This window comes from Cynocephalus volans, chromosome 12 (assembly GCF_027409185.1).
Source record: "Cynocephalus volans isolate mCynVol1 chromosome 12, mCynVol1.pri, whole genome shotgun sequence".
NCBI classification, from domain to species: Eukaryota; Metazoa; Chordata; class Mammalia; order Dermoptera; family Cynocephalidae; genus Cynocephalus; species Cynocephalus volans.
In genome coordinates this window covers 90862672-90884983 of record NC_084471.1, presented here as the reverse complement: position 1 = coordinate 90884983, position 22312 = coordinate 90862672, and the positions used below count along the sequence as shown (strand labels likewise).

Genomic DNA, 22312 nt, shown 5'->3' with positions numbered 1-22312 from the left:
GGGAGGGGGGGGAAAGAGGAATGGGTAAAGGGACACAAAAGTCAACCACATTGTATATTGAGAAGTTAAAATTTAAAAAAGAAATAAAAAAGGAAAGAAAGTTGTTCTAAAAAAAAAAGAACTACCATATGATCCAGCAATCCCAGTACTAGGTACATGCCCAAAGGAATAGAGATCATCATGTCAAAGGGATACCTGCACTCCCATGTTTATCACAGCTCTATTTACAATACTCAGGAGTTGGAACCAACCTAAGTATCTATTAACAGATGACTAGATGAGGAAAATGTGGTATATATACACAATGGAAAACTACTCTGCTATAAAAAGGAATGATATCATGCCATTCGCAGCAACATGGATGAACTTATAGAAAATTATGTTAAGTGAAATAAACCAGGTACAGAAAGAGAAATACTGCATGTCTTCATTCATAAGTGGGAGCTAACTTAAAAAAAAATAAACAAGTAAATAAATAAAAGAAAGAAAGATGCAACAATCACAATAATTCATTGAACTTTCAAAAGGAGAGAAGAGAATTGAGGCCACCAGAAGAGGGAAAGGGGGAGGAAGGTTTACTGAGACATTGGTAAAGGGCCACAAAAAATGACTACATTGTATAATGTTGAATATTATAATTATCCTGATTTGAGCATCAATTATCGCACACTGTTAATGATATCCAATGCTCTACCCCACAGATGTGGACAATCAATTTTGTTTCAATTTAAAAAAAGAAAAAGATAATCTGAATAGCCCTATATCTATTAGTAAAGTTACTTCATAGTTAAAGATCTTCCAAGAAAGAAAACCCTTGACTCGATGGCTTTACTGGCAAATTCTATCACAAATTTATGGATCAAAGACCATCAATTGTAGACAAACTCTTCCATAAAGTAGAAGAAGAGGAAACATTTGGTTTATCATTTTAAAATCAATACGTATAATTCGCCTTATCAACAAACTAAAGAAGACATCCATATGATCATCTCAATAGATGTAGAATAAGCATCTGAGAAAATTCAATGAGCATCTTGGAAAACCTCACGGATAACATCATACTAAACGGTGAAAGACCAAATGCCTTTCCCCTAAGATCTGGAACAGGCTAGGATGTCCACTCTTATCACTGTACATTGTACTTAATAATTTAATAAAGTAATTTTTAATAAGGCCAATTTACTCAGGAACAAGAAAAAAATAAAAACTATCCAGATTGGAAAGAAAGAAATAAAACTGCCCCCATTCGCAATCATGACAATGATTGTCTACATAGAAAACTCCACTGATTCTACAAAAAAAGTTACTAAAATTAATAAATGGTACAGGACACAAGATCAATATAAAAATCAATTTTTTTATAGGCAAAAAATAAATAACTACTGAAAATTAAAATTAAAACAAAAACTACTATTTACAAGAGAACCAAAAAAATCTGAAATACTCAGGAATAAAGCCAAAAAAAACCTGTAAAAGATTTGTGTACTTAAAAACTACAAAACATCAGGCTCACCCTATGGCTCACTCGGGAGAGTGCGGCGCTGGGAGCACCGAGGCCATGGGTTCGGATCCTATATAGGGATGACCAGTGCACTCACTGGCTGAGCGCAGTGTTGGTGACACCAAGACAAGGGTTGTGATCCCCTTACCGGTCGCAAAAAAATACCCTACAAAACATTGATGAGAGAAATCAAATGAAACCTAAATAAACAGAGAAATACCATGTTCATGAATTGGAATATTGAATATTATTAAGCTGTCAATATTCTCTACACTGGTCTATAGACTCAACACAATCTCAATCAAAAATACCAGCAGGTTTTTAAAAATAAAAATTTAAAAGAGTATTCTAAAATTTATATGGGAAAAAAAAGACAAAGGAACTAGAACAGCCTAAAAAATTCTTTTGAAAATCATGAACAAAACTGGAGGACTCACATTCCTTGATTTCCAGACATTATAAATTTATAGGAATCAAAACAGTTAAGTATTGAAAAAGGGATAAACATGTAAATCAATAGAATATAGGACAGAGTCTACAAACAGATCCATATATATGTGGCCAATCAATTTTCAACAAAGATGTCATGCTGATTCAGTGGTGAAAAGTTAGTCTTTTCAACAAATTGTGTTGGAGCATAAAAAATAAACAAGTGAATAAAAAACCAACCAACCAACCTTGACCATAACTCATACCATATGCAAAATGCAACATGAAACGATCATACACCTAAATGTAAAAGCAAAAACTCTAAAACTTGTAGATAATCTTTATGATCCTGAACTAGGCAAAAATTTCTTAGGCAGAACACAAAAAGCACAAACCACAGAAGAAAAAAATGAATCAGACTTCACCAAAATTAAAAACTTCTGTTTCTCAAAAGATAATGTTAATAGAACACAAAGACTAGCCACAGAATGAAAGAAAATGTTTGCGAAATACATCTTATTTTTTTAAAAACTGGTATCCAGAATATTTAAGGAACTCTCACAATTCAATTTAAAACGCAAAATGGGCAAAAGATTTGAACAGACATTTCACCAAAGAAGAAATATGAATAGCAAATGAGCACATGAAAGATGCTCATGACATCATTAGTCATTAGAAAAATTCACATTTAAACCACAATAGTTCAAAACAAACAAATTGATAATACCAAGTGCTGGTGAAGGATGCAAAACAATGAGAACCCTTATACATTGTTAGTGAGAATGCAAAATGGTACAACTACTGTGGAAAACAGTTTGGTAATTTCCTATCAAGTTAAACATACACTTACCATATGACACAGCAATCCCTCCCTTAGGTATTGATCCAGGAGAGACAAAAACTTCTCACACAAAGACCTGTGCAGGAACGTTTATAGGATTTTAATGATCTCCAAATACTGGAAACAACCCAGTGGGCATCAATAAATTGTGGTGAGTCCATAAAATGGAGCACTACTAAGGAAAAAAAGGCAAATGAACTAATACATGCATCAACATAGATGAATCTCAAATGTACATGCAAGTGAAAGAAGCTGGACTCAAAAGCCTGCCTTCTCTATGATTCCATTTATATAACGTTCTTGAAAAGGTAAAACTGTGGGAACATAAAACAGATCAGTAATTGCCCAGGGCTGGGACTTGGTGGAGGGGGTTAATTACAAAGGGGCATGAAGGAATATTTTTGGTGATAGCAATGTTCTGTATCTGGCCTGTAGTGATGTTTACACAACTTGAAGTGTTTTTCAAAATTCATAGAATTGTACATGCAAAAAAAGGTAAAAATTTTTGTATGTAAACTATACCTCAATATACCCCAATAAATTTTGACTGCGTGGTATGGAAGCATTTGTTAAAACAGAAGTTAAAAGACACAAAATTGAATACTTAAAGGGTAATGAATTTTACCATATGACCTTTTTAAAAATGAAATTATGCCCTAAAAATTAAATTTAATGTCGAGTACCAGCAAGCCTTCTAGCTGTTACCAGAAAGTGATCTTGACATTGCTAAGCTCTTTAGAAGGGTACGTGTGAATCCCTTGACACGGCTCCCTTTGGAGAGTGAGCGTGAGGACCCCTGAAAGCACTTGAGGACATGGCTATGAAGGGGCAGACTCCAGAACCAGTTCTAAAGGGAGCCCGAGGTTTCCTGGCTCTTTGGCAGGCAGCTGTGAAGGAGAACTGAGCGGGTTGAGCACTAGGAAGTGAACCTGGGCGGTCTTCCTTGGATGAAGTAAGCATGGAGGAAATAAGATTGTTGCCTAAGGAACCCTTGACACGTGTGTACGAGTCTTGGCTAGTATGGCAGCACTGTCGCAGGAGAGCATCGTGTCCGTTTCACTGTGTGGAACCTATTCCAACAGCGACACCTTGTGTTAGTGATAAGCAAGTGCAACCGTGTAGCGCGGAGGTTCCCATATTCTTCACAGCTTGGGTGTGGAAGCAGAATGTAATCCTTTGGTGACTGCATTGAGTCCCTGGAGTTCTTGGACAATTGCAGAAGTGGAGAGAAGCTCAAAGACAGGAGATCCTGTACTTCTGCTAATTAGTTGGGTGGATGTACAAAAAACTTTGGAAAAATGAAAGAGATATAATTGTACGTGTACTATGAGTGTGTGAAGCATTTCATATCAAAGGTTACCACAAATACCACAACTATATGGTAATTATACACTTTTTATATCTCCATAGTTTTTTTATTGTATTTTATTTTATTTTGTCAATATATAACGTGGTTGATTATTGTGGCCCATTACCGAAACCTTCCTCCCTCCCCCACTCCCCCACTCCCCTACTCCCCCAACAACCTCATATCCATTCGCTTGTTGTATCAACTTCAAGGAATTGAAATTGTTGCGTCTTCATCCCTCTCCCCACCCAGGTTATTTGTGTATTTATTTATTTATTTTTAGCTCCCACAAATAAGTGAGAACATGTGGTATTTCTCTTTCTGTGCCTGACTTGTTTCAATTAATATAATTCTCTCTAGGTCCATCCATGTCATTGCAAATGGCAATATTTCATTCTTTTTTATAGCAGAGTAGTATTCCATTGTCTAGATATACCACATTTTCCACATCCACTCACCCAATGATGGACATTTGGGTTGGTTCCAACTCTTAGCTATTGTAAATAGTGCTGTGATGAACATTGGGGAACAGGTATACCTTCTCCTTGATGATTTCCTTTCCTCTGGGTATATTCCCAGCAGTGGCATAGCTGGGTCATATGGTAGATCTATCTGCAATTGTTTGAGGAAACTCCATACCATTTTCCATAAAGGCTGCACCATTTTTCAGTCCCACCAACAATGTATGAGAGTTCCTTTTTCTCCACAACCTCGCCAGCATTTATCATTCACAGTCTTTTGGATATTAGCCATCCTAACTGGGGTGAGATGGTATCTCAGTGTGGTTTTGATTTGCATTTCCCAAATACTGAGTGATATTGAGCATTTTTTCATATATCTGCTGGCCACTCATATATCTTCCTTTGAGAAATGCCTACTTAGCTCTTTTGTCCATTTTTTAATGGGGTTACTTGTTTTTTTCTTGTAAAGTTGTTTTAGTTCCTTCTATGTTCTTTATATTAATCCTTTGTCAGATGTATATTTTGCAAATATTTTCTCCAATTCTTTTGGTTGTCTTTTTGCTCTGTTAATTGTTTTGCTGTGCAGAAGCTTTTTAGTTTGATATAATCCCATTTGTTTATTTTTCCTTTGGCTGCCTGTGCTTTTGAGGTCATATTCATGAACTCTGTGCCCAGTCCTACTTCCTGAGTGTTTCTCCTATGTTTTCTTTAAGAAGTTTTATTGTTTCAGGATGTGTATCTAATTCTTTAATCCATTTTGAGTTTATTTTAGCATATGGTGAGAGGTATGGGTCTAGTTTCATTCTCCTGCATATGGATATCCAGTTATCCCAGCACCATTTGCTGAAGAGGCAGTCTCTTCCCCAGTGAATAGACTTGGTGACTTTGTCAGAGATCAGATGGCTATAGGTGTTTGGGTTGATTTCTGGATTCTCTATTCTATTCCATTTATCAGTGTGCCTGTTTTTATGCCAGTACCATGCTGTTTTGGTTATTATACCTTTGTAGTATAGTTTAAAGTCAGGTAGTGTTATGCCTCCAGCTTTATTTTTTTGGCTCAGAATTGCTTTGGCTAGGTGTGGTCTTCTGATATTCCATATAAATGTCTGGATAGTTTTTTCCATTTCTGAGAAAAATTATCATTGGAATTTTGATGGGGATTGCATTGAATTTGTATATTACTTTGGGTAGTATGGACATTTTCACAATGTTGATTCTTACAATCCAAGAGTATGGGATATCTTTCCATCTTCTTGTGTCCTCTTTAATTTCTCTCAGCAGTGGTTTGTAGTTCTCGTTATAGGGATTTTTCACCTCCTTGGTTAACTCAATTCCTAAGTATTTTATTTTTTTGGTGGCTATTGTAAAAGGGCAAGCTTTCTTGATTTCTCTTTCTGCATGTTCACTATTGGAGAATAGAAATGCTACTGATTTTTGTGTGCTGATTTTTTATCCTGCAACTTTGCTGAAATCATTTATCAACTCCAAGAGTTTTTTTTGTAGAGGCTTTAGGCTGTTTGATATATAGGATCATGTCATCTGCAAACAGAGACAGTTTGACTTCACATTTTCCAAGCTGAATGCCCTTTATTTCCTTCTCTTCTCTGGTTGCTCTGGCTACTACTTCCAACACTATGTTGAATAGGAGTGATGAGAGTGAGCATTCTTGTCTAGTTCCTGTTCTTAAAGGAAAAGCTTTCAGCTTTTCCCCATTCAAGATGATACTGGCAGTGGCCTTATCATATATGGCTTTAATTATGTTGAGATACTTTCCATCTATACTTAACTTGCAGAGAGTCTTTATCATGAATGAGTGCTGAACTTTATCAAATGCTTTTTCAGCATCTATAGAGATGATCATATGGTCCTCGTGTTTGATTTTATTGATATGGTGTATCACATTTATTGATTTGCATATGTTGAACCAAACTTGCATTCCTGGGATGAATCCCACTTGATCGTGATGTATAATTTTGCATATGTGTTGCTGTATTCTGTTAGCTAGTATTTTATTAAGGATTTTTGCATCTATATTCATCAAGGATATCGGCCTGTAGTTTTCTTTTTTGGTTATATCTTTACCTGGATTTGGTATCAGGGTGATGTTTACTTCTTAGAATGAGTTTGGGAGAATTGCCTCTGTTTCAATCCTCTGGAATAGTTTGAAGAGAATTGGTGTCAATTCCTCTTTGAATGTTTGGTAGAATTCTGCTGTGAACCCACCGGGTCCTGGGCTTTTTCTTTGTTGGGAGCCTTCTGATAACAGCTTCAATCTCTTTAATTGTTATTGGTCTGTTCAGATTTTCTACATCATCTTGGCTCAGTTTTGGTAGCTTGTGTGTGTCCAGAAATTTATCCATTTCCTCCAGATTTTCAAATTTGTTGGCATATAGTTGTTTGTAGTAGTCTCAAATGATTCCTTGTATTTCAAAGGTATTGGTTGTAATATTACCTTTTTCATTTCTAATTTTTTTTTTATTTGGATCATCTCATCTTTTTTTAGTTAGTCATGCTAATGGTTTTCAGTTTTATTTATCTTTTCATAAAACCAACTTTTTGATTTGTTAATCTTTTGTGTTGTTTTTTTGGGTTTCAATTTCACTAAGTTCTGCTCTGATCTTAATGATTTCTTTCCATCTGCTAACTTTGGGTTTGGATTGTTTTTGTTTTTCTAATTCTTTAAGGTGGAGTGTTAGGTTGTTCACTTGCCATATTTCCATTCTTCTGAAGTAAGCATTTAATGAGGTAAATTTCCCTTTTAGTACTGCTTTTGCAGTATCCCACTGGTTTTGGTATGATGTATCATTATTTTCATTAGTTTCAATAAATTTTTTGATTTCCCGTTTGATTTCTGCTTGGACCCATATGTCATTAAGTAGAATGCTGTTTAATTTCCATGTGTTTGTATAGTTTCCAGAATTTCATTTGTTATTGATTTCTAATTTTAATCCATTGTGGTCTGAAAAAATACAAGAGGTAATTCCAACTTTTTTGGAATTTGTTGAGACTTGATTTGTGATCTACCATGTGATCTATCCTAGAGAATGATCCATGTGCTGATGAGAAGAATGAATATTCTGAGGTTGTTGGGTGGAATGTTCTGTAGATATCTGCCAAGTCCAATTGGTCTAGAATGTTGTTTAGATCTTGTGTTTCTCTGCTGATTCTTTGCCTAGATGATCTGTCTAATATTGACAGTGGGGTGTTCAGGTCCCCTGCTATTATGGTATTAGTGTCTATTTCCTTCTTTAGGTCTAATAGAGTTTGCTTTATAAATCTGGCTGCTCTGACATTGGATGTGTATATATTTATGATTGTTATGTCTTCTTGATGGATCAATACTTTTATCGTTATGTAGTGGCCCTCATTATCTTTTTTTATGGTTTTTAGTTTAAAGTCTATTTTATCAGATATAAGAATAGCTACTCCAGCTCATTTTTCATTTCTGTTTGCATGGTAAATCTTTTTCCATCCTTTCACTCTCAGTCTATGTGAGTCTTTATAGGTGAGGTGGGTCTATTGAAGGCAGCATATAGTTGGGTCCTCCTTGTTAATCCAGTAAGCCAATCTGTGTCTTTTGATTGGGGAATTTAATCTTTTTACATTAAGAGTTGTTATTGAAAAGTCTTGATTTACTCCTAAGATTTTATTGATTTTTGTTTGGATGTCTTAAGTGTCTTTTGTTCCTTTCTTCCTGATTTATTGTTTGTTTTCTTTATCTGTTGGTTCCTTGGGTTGTAGATAAAAAAAATTTTCTTTTCATTGTTGGTATTTTTCTTTTATTAATGGGTTTTGATTTTTCTTGAGTTCTTATTGCAGTGGCAGTTATTTTTCGGGTACCAAACCCAGTACTCCCTTGAGAATTTCTTGTAAGTGTGGTCATGTGGTAGTTAACTGCTACAGTTTTTGTTCATCTGAGAAATATGCTATTTGCCCTTCATTTCGGAAGGATAGCCTTGTGGGGTAGAGTATTCTTGGCTTGCAATCTCTGTCTTTTAGTATTTTGAATATATCATCCCATTCCTTTCTGGCTTTTAGGGTTTGTGGTGAAAAGTCTGATGTTAGTCTGATTGGGGCTCCCTTACAGGTGATTTGATGCTTCTCTTTTGCAGCTTTTAAGATTCTGTCTTTGTCTTTGACTTTTGCCAATTTGACTATAACATGTCTTGGTGAAGACCTTTTTGGGTTGAATACGTTTGGAGATCGTTGAGCTTCCTGGATCTGAAGATCTGTGTCTTTTCCTATACCTGGGAAGTTCTCTGCCATTGTTTTGTTGAATATGTTTTCAAAGCAATTGCCTTTTTCCTCCCCTTCTGGAATACCCATTACTTGGATATTTGAGTGCTTAATGTTGTCTGATATCTCTCTTAGATTTTCTTCAATGCTTTTAATTTTATTTTATTTTTTTGTCTGCCTGTGTTATTTTACACAGCCCATCTTCAAGTTCAGAAGTTCTTTCTTCTGCTTCTGCAAGCCTGCTGGTTAAACTCTCTGTTGTGTTTTTTATTTTGTTGAATCAATTCTTCAGCTCAGCCAGCTCTGCTACATTCTTTTTCAGGGCATTGATTTTCTTGTACATTTCTTCTTTCAGGTCTTGTATACTTTTCCTCATTTCATTGTGTTGTCTAGCTGAGTTTTCTTGTATCTCATTTAGTTTCCTTAGAATTATCACTCAAAATTCCTTGTCAGACATTTCAAGGGCTTCTATAGGATCTAGAGCTTGAGAGTTATTACCCTTTGGTGGTGTACTTTCTTGATTTTTCATATTTCTGGTATCTTTCCTTTGATGTTTAGTCATTGTGGGAAGGGATTTCATGGTCCACTGGTTCAACACTATTGTCTGGCTGGTATTCTCCTGGGGCTGCCAATTTGGCACAGCTGCCTCAGTGTCTGCTTGATTGCCCACTGGTGCCTTGGGCATGTGTTCGCCACAGGTCTTGGATTTCTCCAGGGGGCAACTCTCTGGTCAGCATGCACTCGGCTGGGCTGGGGGTGTGGTCCAGCAGCAGCAAGGCCTACCTGCTTGGTCATGCGCAGGTGCCGTGGGGCGTGTGGTCTCCGTGGGACTCGGGCCTCTCTGGGGGGGGCACCTCTCTGGTCAGCGTGCACTCAGCCAGGCTCCATAGTTTAACTTTTAAAAGAATTTATGTTAGCTTTTTATTTCTACCATAACAAATTAACACAACCTTAGCAGCTTAAACAACAAAAACTTATTACATTACTGTTCAGAAGGCCAGAACTGACATGAGTCACCAGGCTGAAATCAAGCCACCAGTAGGACTGTGTTCTAGAGACCGTAGGGGAGAATCTGCTTCCTTGCTTATTCAAATTCTTGGCAGAATTCAGTTCCTTGTGGTGTAAAACTGAGACACCCATTTCCTTTCTGGCTGAGGGCCGTTCCCAGCATCTAGAGGAAACTCACATTTCCTGGTTTGCAGCCCTCTTCTTCCTTATTCAAAATCAGTAATGGCAGGTCAAGTGCGCCTCACATAGAATCTCTCTGGCCTCCTCTTCTACAGCTCTTTTCCACTTCTAATGATTCATGTGACCAGATTCTAGGACCCTCCCAGATAAACCAGGATAATCTCCCCATCTCAAGGTCCTTAACCTTAAATCTGCAAAATCCTGTTCTACTGTCATGTAATATATTCACAGGAAATTAGGACATGAACATCTTTGGAAGTTGGTTATTCTGCCTACCATAGATATTTTGAGAGTTTTTAAAAATATTTAGTAATAGTCTTTTTCTTTTTTTACTCCAGTGAACAAATGTTTATTTAAAAGAATATGTACAAACATAACACTCTTACTTTCAAAGAGCAGAGGAACCTTTCTTATATTTCTATTTTTTATATTTAAAAATGTAGTCTGTGTTGGAAAGCATGTGAAGAAAAGGGAACACTTGCACACTGTCAATGGGAGTGTAAACCAGTACAGCCATTATGGAAAATGGTCTGGAGGTTCCTCAAAAAATTAAAAATACAACTATCATATGATCCACCAATCTCACTACTAGTTATATATCCAAGGATATGAAATCAGCATGTCAAAGAGATAGCTGCACTCCCATGTTCATTGCAGCGCTATTCACAATAGCCAAGATATGAAATCAACCTAAGAGTCCACCAATGGATTAATAGATGAAGAAAATGTAGTGCATATACAAAATGGGATACCATCCAGACTTTAAAAAAAGGAAATCCAGTCACTTGTGACATCCATGAAACTGGAGGACATTATTAAGTGAAATAAACCAGGCACAGAAAGTCAGAACTGTAAAAATTGATCTCATAGAAGGGGAGAGCAGAATGGTAGTTAGCAGGGGCAGGGTGCTGGAGAGACACTGGTCAAAGGGTACAAAATTTCAATTATACAGGAGGAATAAGTTCAAGAGGTCTACAATATTGTACAACATGATGAATAGAGTTAATAACAATGTATTGAATTCTTGAAAATTGCTGAGAGTAGATTTTAAGTGGTCTCAACAAAAAATGATAAGTATGTGAGGTATGCTAATTAGCTCGTTAGTCATCCCACAATATATACATATTTCAAAACATGTTGCACAATAAATATATATACAATTTTTTGTCCAGAAAAATTTTTCACAAAAATTAATAATTTTAAAAAATACATATAGTCTTTAAAATGCTTTGGCTTTTCTACCAGGAAACAAGCCAAACTTTTTAGGATAGCATTTCATCATTCATAACATCTTCAGCCTGGCTCATTTGGCCAGAGGTCAATGAAGCAGTTTCAATAAACCTCCTGAAGTAGTATGAAAATTTTCATGTGTGTGCTTATTTTTCTGGGGAAAAGTTTCAGAGCTTAGCTCGGATTCTAAAAGTACCCTGTAAAAGATGCTTCCCTGGGAGGAAAATAAAAATCCCACCAGAGTGTTTGTAAATAAATATGTTGCTTTTACACAATACACATTTTCATGTTTCCCCATCTTTATGCATCTGGTTCTGTGAAACTAGGTGTGATGTAGTGGAAAGAGTATGACTTTGGATCCCCCAGGTTTCTGCTCAAGCTAAAACTAGTGAAGTAGTCATGACACTTATGGAAATAATAGTGTAAGATAGCAAGTTTGGTAGAGAGCCACTGAGATTAGAGCAATTTAGGATGTGTTAAATCTGATGAACGCTCAAGATAGCCCAAAAAGTCAAGGGGAGAAGGGAGATAATTTCACCTAAGGGGACCTAAAAAGGAAAAAAAAAAAAAAAAAAAAAAAGGAAAGATAGTCAAATAGTCCATAATAAAATGAAAAGTCTAGTTATGGTATACACTGCCACAAACTGCATGGATAGACAGCAAAATAAAAGAAAAATCTGTCACACACAGGGCCGATCAAGAAAAAGTCAACCCCATATAACAGAAATTGCAAATTTCACAGAAAAGTGCAAACTCAGATGAAAAAGCTCTATTCATGCTAGCCAAAAATGTTGTCCATGCATAGATGCACTGCAAAAGCATTATGTTGTCAAGTTGACAAGCACAAGATCCCATTTCCATGGAAGGGGAAGTAGATTGGCTGCAAAGGAAAAGAAGAAAACTTCCTTAGTAATAGAAATATTCTCTATCTTGGTTACATGACTAAATCTATTTGTCAAAATTCAAACTGTACATTTAGATGGATTTTACTGAATGTAAATTATACCTATCAGCTTTTAAAAAATATGTAAAGGTACATACTAGGTTATTAACATGAATTGGGGGAGACGTGATGGGGAAGGGAAAGCTGGCAAAAAGTTTTTTAAAAAACTGCTCTATTTAAATACTGTGTATTTGATCCCATTTATGCATTTATGAAACATTCTATGCATATGACTTTAAAAAAGAAGGAAAAAACCCCCCACTTTTGCCAACTATCCAGTACTGCAATACTGCAATCCAATACTTATATTATTGGCATATTCAAATTTGGGGGCAGAGCAGGAAATGGGAAGGCAGATTGTGATGGATCATGGAAGAGCAGAAGGTGGAGGAAGTGAGACAGTGACTTTAGCTAATTCAACATAGAGGTATTGCTTAAATTGTGGTGTTTACATTTGGAGCAGTGATGAAGGATGAAGGAGACATGAAGCATGTTGTAAATGGCCTCAGTGTTTACAAAAGAATAAGCTCCAGCACATCCACTTCAGATGATCATTTTTCTGGGGGAATCCACACAAAGTGAACAGCAGCAGCTCTTGAGGTATAGGGTAACATTAGCCTTTCTGGAAGGAGTTAATCTTAGCATGAGCTTCAAAGGTAACCCACATGAACAAACAGGCCCACAGGAGCACAGGCAGCAAGGCTGAGTGGCTAGAAACTCCAGCTTTGACAAATCAACTTGGGTCTCTGTTGAATATACAATTATTTATACTAAAAAGGAGATAATACCACCCAGCTTGTTTTATGGATTAAGTATTAGCATTAACATACATGTGCAGGACATGGCCCCAAACCAGCACTTACTACTGTGCAAGGAGTGGGTTAAAGTATAATGCCCTTGAAATTGAGAAGGTTATTTGAGACCAAAGAAGGAAGTGGCTAGGTCCATTCAGTAATGAGATATTAATGGGGGTGACTTACATATAGGAAAGCCACACACAGTGAAGAATCAGATGTCTACAGAAGATTAGAGCTCTAGCTCTCTGGGGTTAAACAACATTTATGTAGCAAAAGCCCCTGTTACTAAAAATATATTCAAGGAAACATCTTAAGAAAAATAAGTTAACATCATTCACCAGGGGTCTCGTGATTCATGAGGCAGAGGGGTCTTGTGATGTTAGCACTGAGACCACTGACACCACTAACACCACCTGCTGTAATAAATCATTCATTCCCCCAAACCTACATTCCTTTTACAGCTTGCCCTAACATTGATATATAATTGGTCAGTGAAACAAACAAATGAGGTTAAGCAGGAGTCAGCATGGTGGGCAGTGCATAAAATCTCAATGGTTTTGCTTACAAACAGCTATATTATTATTCCTCTGCCTAGAAACAACTCTGGGACATACTAGGCAATCACAAAATAGCTGCTGAATAGAGAAATGGATGGATGAACAAATGGATGAATAAAACTATGAACAAAATCAATTTCAGTGAACTATTTTCCTTGATTGAGCTCAAATACCATCTCCTACAGGAAACTACCTTCATTCCAAGTAACACACATCTTCTCACTTAGTAGTGTAAGTTTTAAAGTCAGACTGCCTGTGCTTGAATCTTGGCTCCATTATTTATTGTGTTTTGGGGAAACACACAAACTATCCACTCAGCTTCCTCAATGACAAAATGGTACTTAACAACAGGGTTTCTATGAAGATTTAAAAGGTTAATAAAAATTTTATTTGACTGCCTGGTACACAGTAAGCGTTAATAAATATTAGAGGTTATTAAAATACTACAGGCATACTTCACAAATTATTTACTTGGGTAGTCACTGACTGTAAGCTCTATGAGAGCAAGAAATTATGTTTTGTTCACTGCATAAAACTGCCCTGCCATCTAGTAGGCATTCAATAAATAATTTTTGAATGAATACCTGCCTAGCCCAAAACAATGAAAGTGCCACCATACACATACACACATCTCCAAAACTGAAACCAAGGCCTTGCACATAGTAGGTGCTCAACAGATGTTCATTAACTGAAGGAATGGAGATGATCAGATGGAAAGTGATTCAGAAAACAGACAGTACTATATCAAGGATGCAAAAAGACACTTAGGAATATTGAAGTTTATCTTTATAAATATTTTATTTAAAAAATAAAATTATAAACAAAATGCAAAATAATATTGACACCTGTGATAACAAGAAAATGACTCAATCTTTAGGGCAGTTTGCTGTCCTGGGAGAACAAAATCATGATTTTTATAAAGACATTTTATGATGCAAAGTAGGAATGTAATATTGAAGGTTCATTTACAGTGGCCATTTGGCATTGACAGAGAAAGTATTTCTATGTATTCAACATTTTGCAGCATATTTATTTACATTCAAGTTATATTTCCAAATTCCATGCCAAATACAGTCTAACTCACCATCAAAAATCCCCAAGACTTTACTAAAATTCTGTTTATTTGGAAGGAGTGCAATATAATTTTATCAGAAAATAACTTATGTTCCTACAAGATCAACTGTATTTTTATTACTTCAACAAAATTCATTGAAGTTTTCTTCTCAGTTGAAATGGAGCCTCTTCTAAACATTAAATACTAACTCCAGTGTGGCAAGTTATAAAATTATATAAGAATTTCCCCACTTCTTAGAGATATTATTAAAATTTTCAGTGAAAGAACACCAGCTTTGATAAAGTAATTTTTCTTTTACAGTAAAGTAGTTGGGATGAATTACGAATACAAGTTGCAGACTTTTAGCTTCTTTTCAAAAGATGGCTGAAATACTTTCCTGTTTCAGCTGTTACCAAATTTCTCACCAAAATAAAACACATTAAGAAATGCAGAGTTTTCTGAAACCTTTTCTCTATTTTCGCCACACACTTCTCCAATCAGACTGCTTATTCACTAACAATTTGTGAATTTCTTCCTTAGTTTTTCAAATTACTTTAAGGTAGCTATCCTATCTAGTTACCCGATCCTAGTTTCCTGACTATCCTCCCTTCTCATTTTTTAAATTATGATTTTATTAAAATCAACATAAATTACAAATAGCTCCCATCTTTGCTACAGTTCTCTTAGAAATTTATCCTAGCATACTGAAGGGTCAAGATTCCACGGGCCTGTCTGTCTACACCAGGCAAAGAAAACATCAAGATTAGAAAATTCTCATGCTTCCAAGAGATTCCAGGCAAATCAAATCTGCTCATAATGTGCTAATTCTTTCTTAATTATCTCAAATTAAGTTCAATATTCTTAAATCTACTAAGATAATTTATAACAATACAATGGAGACAGATGAATTTCACTTAGTTGAGCTCTTCCTAATTTTCTTCATGTTGTAACTTCTCCCGTGCATGACGGCTGGCAAGTGGCAGTGGGCTGCTGAGTTGACACCACTTCTAAGTCAGATTCACGAACAAAAACCACTGCGTCACCACTTACATTTATAAGACACTGTGCCTAGGAAAAACAAAAAGGATAGGTTTGGTTGCACTCAACGAAATGCTCATACTTTTCTGTTACACAAGGGACAATGTTGTATAGCCAAAAAGTACAGGGTTAAAAATCATTAGGAAAAAAGACGAACAGCCCAATAGAAAAATGAGAAAAGAATAAGAGAGCAATTCACAGGAAAGAAAACCCAAAAAGCCCATGGATATATAAAAAGAATTCAAGCATACCATTAATCAGAGATATACAAGTTAAAATGACAATGAGATACTATTTCATACATACTGGCAGAAAAATATGTAAAAGTCAAATATTACCAAGTGCCAACAAAGATGTGGGGCGATAGCAACACACTTAATGCTGCTGGAGGAAGTGCAACCACCTTGGAAAGCAATTTGGCAATAACTCATAAAACTGAAAAAGATCACACTCTGTGATCCACCAATTACATATTTATATATATTTCTTCAGGCAACATATGTATATATTGAACATGTGTACAACAAAGATTAATATGTGACTTTTCACTGCAGCATGTTGGTAACAGCAAAATACTTGAAATAATCTAAATGCCCATATAAAGAGGGAAATAAAAATAAATTGTGGAAACAAATAAGAAATTGTGGAATATTCATGCCTGAAATAACACAGAGAAGTGAAAATAAATGACATAAACTCTACCAATATGGATAAATCTCATAAATGTCATGATGAATTAACAAAAAGCATCCGTAAAATGATATACACAATATGAAACCACTTATACAATTATATAAAGCTAAAGAATGTAAAAAAAAAAATCCTGGATGGAAATTTTAACATTATCTATGAAAATTACAAAGGTATACGCCTTGATCTACCATTCTATTTTAACAAATTTTTCCTAAAGATATACTCACACTTGCACTAACTTCTTACAGTGTTCTTGTAGCATTGTATGTATTAGCATAACATACTACTGCTGAACAATCTAAATGTCCATCAGTAGGAAACTAGTTAAATTCTGGTTAATCCATACCATGGAGCAGTATGTGGTTTTAACAATGAGGATAATCTTTATACCCTGAAATGGAACAATGACTAACAAAAATTAAGTAAAAGAGCAAGATATGGAATGACACATATAGTAATGCTATCATTTATGTAAAAAGAGGAGAATAAAAAATATATATTTGCTTGTCTGTGTCTCAAATCTCTCTGGCATGTTGCATATTCCGGAGTGTTACCTCTTTAAAAGTTACATATTTAGAAAAACACTAATATCTTTGGTTGCACATGGGGAAAAAAAATGACTGGCTGGGACAGACAGAAGAGATTTTTTGTATATCCTCTTTTAATGCCTTTTTTGAATTTTGAATCATATACTACCTATTCAAAAAATACATGAAAAACATTTTAAATACAAAATAAGACTATTTATTTACATATATAATTTTTTAAATATTAGGGCATTTATAGAAGTGACAACAAAATTAGGATGGTTTACTCAGTGGAAAGAGGAAAGAGGTCCACAGAGGCTTCAACTATATTTTTAAGATTTTATCTCTTAAGCTCAGTGTTGGGTGTAAGGGTGTTAAGAAATTCTTTGTTTTTTGTGTATAGGCAAAATCTCACAATATAATAAAAGTGAAAGAAAAACTAAACTACATAAAGTATGGCACCCGATATGATGTGTGTATATAAGTGGAGATCAGTACTTCACAATTATTATCTGGGCATAGAGGGAGAAGGTCACTGGTGGGAAAACACAAAGCATTTGGAACCAAAGAAATCTGGGGTGTAATTCTAGAAGTTCTCTAAGTCTCAGTTTTCTCACTTAAAAAAATAGTTAATAATATCAACACCTTACAAAGAGCTGAAAAAGAGAAAAAGCATAGTTCACTTAAAAAACTAAACAATTCAATATACTTCAAGGATAGGGTACATATATATATTGAAAGGTGAACAAAGAATTTGAAGAGGGCTGGCTGGTTAGCTCGGTTGGTTAGAGCACAGTTTTGTATCACCAAGGTCAAGGGTTTGGATTGCCAAACTGGCCAGCCACCAAAAAAAAAAAAAAGAGTCTGAAGAGGTAGAAAGAAGCCAACTTATGGACCACCTTACATGACCTATTAAAAGAAGCATGAGTTTTATTGCGTAAGAAGACATTAGATTCCACCACATCCACACAGGTGCCTGAAGTACCATTACACCAGTTGCATGAAGCCTAGGCCTGACGGAATGACCAAGACGTGACATGCAAACCCAGGTGGCACCTCCCCCACAGGGGAACATGCAGACAGCACAGTGAAAAAGCAGCTGAACAAACAGCCAACCTGCTATGCCTGTGCAAACCTATGCCAATCCTGACAATAAGCATAGTGGCAACCCTGCCTCCCACAGACACTGCTGCACAGCCAACTGGCTGGCCACATCTGCATCCAACCTGACAGCCAACCCAACAGTGACCCCTGCACACTCCTGAGCCTGCCACATGCCCTGCCGGCCCACCACACCCAAATGTGCCAACCCAAAAAACAGCTTGGCACCCCCATCCCAGGAAAGCCATACCACCACCATCACAAACTCCTGCAGTACAGGAACCTGAGGCAACAGCAGACATCATGATGAGGATTACAGCTGAAGAAACTTCAGAGACAGCACACTACTGGGTCTACCCAGTACCAAAGCCAACATACCCCACCCACCTAACATCCTAGGACCAATGTACAGGAAAAAGTCTACCCCAACTAAATCTACTCCACAGATTTGAGACAAGTGGCTTTCCACTAGATGGGCAAATATCAATGTAAGGACATAAACATGAAAAAGCAAGGAAACATGACACCCCCTAGGAACACAGTAAGTGTCCAGTAACAGACCCCAAAGAAAAGAATATTTACAAAATGCCTGAGAAGAATAATAATCTTTTAAAAACTCAGCAATAAACAATAGAATAAAAACAATTCAATGAAATTAGAAAACGATACACAATCTGTGTGAGAAATTCAACAAAGAGATACAAAAAAGAATCAAACAGAAATTTTAGAGCTAAAAAATTCAATGAATGAAACAAATAATACAATCAACAGTTCAACAACAGACTAGATCAAGCAAAAGAGAATTTCTGAACTTGAAGGCAGGTGTTTTGAAATAATCCAGTCAGATATATAAAAAAAAATTTCAATGAAGAAAGCCTACAGGACTTTGGGATACCATTAAGCAAACAAATATTTGCATTATGAGAGTTCCAGAAGGAGAAGAAATAAGAAAGACATACAAAACCTATTTACTAAAAAAACAGCTCAACACTCCCCAAATAGGGCTTCCAGTCAAGATGGCAGAATTCTGACAGTCCCCAGTGTCACTCTCTCCCACTAACCAACCAATTTACAACTATAAAAAAGCAACAACAGCCAAGCTGGGGCCACTAGAGCTCAGGGGAAGAGAAGGAGATACCTACAGAGTTTATGAAGGTGGGAGAAGCCATGATGAAAGAAAGAAAAAACTGCTCTGACCATTTCATGCCATGGCTGCTTTAAGGCTGGAGCTACTGAGTGTGTAGAGCAGGAGCTGGCAAAGGCCACAGCTGTGCCCTTTGGATGAAGTTGCTTGGAGGCAGCAGGGAAGAAGAGGGCCTTGGTGGCCCCTGGGCCAAGTGGACCCACATAGGAGTGAGGAGTCACAACAACTGAAAAAAAGGAGCCACTCAGAGGCTGGTGAGTCATCACAAGGGACTGGTGCATGGCCCATATCATGGGAAGTGTTTGCAGCATGGGTGGTGGGGGAGATGGGCTCACCAGGGGAACACTGGAGAACAGCAAGGACAGCTGATTGGCACCCCAATCAGCGAAAGACCACTCAGAGGAGCCTGGTTAGGAATATAGAACTGCATGGAGTGCAGTTTGATGAAAAGACTCAGGCCCAGATCAGAGTTTCTACACAACCCAGGTTCACTGAGTCTCTGAAGAGTTGGACGTACCTATGAACTCAACCATTAAAACCTGAGCTGCACAAAAGGCCTTCCCTAGGGAATCATCAGCAAAGCAGCAATTTGGCTAAACCACACAACTCATGTACTGGTCCCCACAAGAGGTTCCCCCAATTTAGAAATAAGCACAAGACAAAAAATTAGTTCCAGCCCCGGCAAATCACCAGCACCTCAGGGTCTGGGGACCAGACCCACCCTCCCCACAACCAGGCACACTGCCAGTGCCTCAGGGCCTGCCCAGGGTCCTGAGGCATGGAGCAAAGACTGGAACCCCCCCAACAACCAGGTACACGGCCAGCACCAAGAAGCATACCAATAATATCACCTCCATGTGGGTGGCCCACCACAGCCACCACAATAGCTACGGCTGCCGTGAAAGCAGCTAGATGCCACAACTACCACACAGTTGGTCCACCAGCCACTGGAGTGCACTGACACAAGGAGGGTCACCAGCAGAGACGAAAGAAAAGGATATCTCTCCCCACAAAGCCCATTCCAGAGTGACAGAAGAAGCATCTGCTCTAGGATAATAGTAGGGGAACTGAACATACCTCTCAGCATTGGACAGAACATCTAGGCAACAAATCAACAGAGTAACCATTTGTCTTTCAGAAGTAGAGAAGAAATCTAGGGTTATCAGAGGTGGGGGGAAGGAAGAGGGGGATAGGGAGAAACTGGACAAGGGGCATAAAAAATAAGTATGATTTGTAACAATATATATGCTAGTAATATTGATTTTATCAACATATTTCAATGTTGAACCCCCAAAATATGTATAATCAAATTATGATTCAATAAAAATTTTAAAAAACAAAAAACAAAAAAACTCCCCAAATGATTTAACCTAATGAGGTTCTCTCAGAGGCACATTATAGTCAAACTGTCAAAAGTAAAAGACGAAACAAGAATTCTATAAACAGCAGGAGAATGGCATCAAGTCATGTTAGTCCCCTTAGACTAACAGCAGATTTCTCAGCAGAAACTATACAGACCAGGAGAGAATGAATGATATATTCAAAATGCTAAAAGAAAAATACTGCCAGCCAAAGCTATCCTTCAGAAATGAAGGAGAAATAAAGTCTTCAGCAGACAAGAAAAACCAGGGAATTTATTAACACTAGACTGACCTTAAAAGAAATACTTAAGAAAGTTCTACATTTGGAAGCAAAAGGACAATAAATACCATCATTAAAAAATGCAAAAGTGTAAAACTCATCTGTAATGGAGATACACAAATGAGAAGAGAAAGGAATCAAACCTTATCACTACAGAAAACCACAAAACCACAAAGATAATAATGAGAGGAAGAAAAGAACAAAGGATATACAAAACAACCAGAATATAATAACAGTAGTAAGACCTCACCTATCGATAATAACCTTTAATGTAAATGAATTAAATCTTCCCAATTAAAAGATATAGACTGGCTGAATGAGTAAAAAAACCAAGACCCAACTATATGCTGCCTGCAAGAAACTCACTTCACCTGTAAAGACACATACAGACTGAAAGCAATAGGATGAAAAAAAGACATTGCATGCAAACAGATCCAAAAATGAGCAGGAATAGCTTTACCTATATTGGATAAAATAAAACTTAAGTCAAAAACTATAACAAGACACAAAGAGATAATTATATAATGATAAAGGGATCAATTCAACAAGATGATATAACAATTGTAAATATATAAGAGGTCTTCCAAAAGTTCATGCAAAGATTTGCATCACTTTTTAATTTCATTTTTCCATGAACTTTCTGAATTATCCTCATATACACACCCAATACCAGAACACCCAAATATACTAAACTACTGTTAGATCTAAAGGGAGAGATAGACCCCAATATAGGAATAGATGAAGACTTCACCACCCAACTATCAGCACTGGACAGATCATCTAGACAAAAAAATCAGCAAAGAAACATGGGACTTGTACCACACTATAGACCAAATGGACTTGACAGACATTTATAGAACATTTCATCCAACAGCTGCTGAATATACATTCATCTCATCAGCACATAGAACATTCTACAGGTCAGACCATATGTTAGACCACAAAACAAGGCTCAACAAATTTTTTTTTAATTAAAATAATGTCAAGGATCTGTTCTGATCATAATGGAATAAAGCTAGACATCAATAAGAAGAGGAATTTTAAAAACTGTACAAACACACCAAAATTAAATATGATCCTCAATGACCAACAGGTCAACAATGAAATCAAGAAAAAAAAAAATTTTAATTTCTTGAAAAAAAGTGAAAATAACTACACAACATACCAATCTATGGGATACATCAAAAACGGTACTAAGAAGTTTATAGCAATAAACACCTACTTCCAAAAAATAAAAAGATTTCAAATAAATGAACTAATAATGCACCTAAAGTAACTAGAAAAGGAACAAGAACAAACCAAACCCAAAATTAGTAGAACAAAAGAAATAAAAAAGGTCAGAGCAGAAATAGAGACAAAACATACAAAATATAAACAAATTTGGTTTTCTGAAAAGATAAACAAAATTAAAAAACCATCAGCTAGACTAAATAAAAAAAAAAGAGAAAAGACCCAAAAAATAAAATCAGAAACAAACAAAAAAGACTTAAAACAGATACCCAAAATACAAAGGATCATTAGAGACTAGTATGAACAACTATATGCTACCAAAACAAACTAAAAAAACTAGAGAAAATGAATAA

General features: G+C 36.4%; 1 protein-coding gene across 5 annotated transcripts in view; it reads right to left on the bottom strand.

Annotated features, from left to right (window-relative positions):
* Window positions 1-14380: 14380 nt before the first annotated feature.
* Window positions 14381-22312, bottom strand: part of C2CD5 (C2 calcium dependent domain containing 5) — a 107969-nt gene continuing 100037 nt past the window's right edge. For all 5 annotated transcript variants that reach the window (XM_063076262.1, XM_063076258.1, XM_063076260.1 and 2 more), the window contains one exon: window positions 14381-15653. In XM_063076262.1, coding sequence (XP_062932332.1) covers window positions 15525-15653 — 129 coding nt within the window. In that variant the 3' untranslated portion in view covers window positions 14381-15524. The remainder of the gene's footprint in view (window positions 15654-22312) is intronic.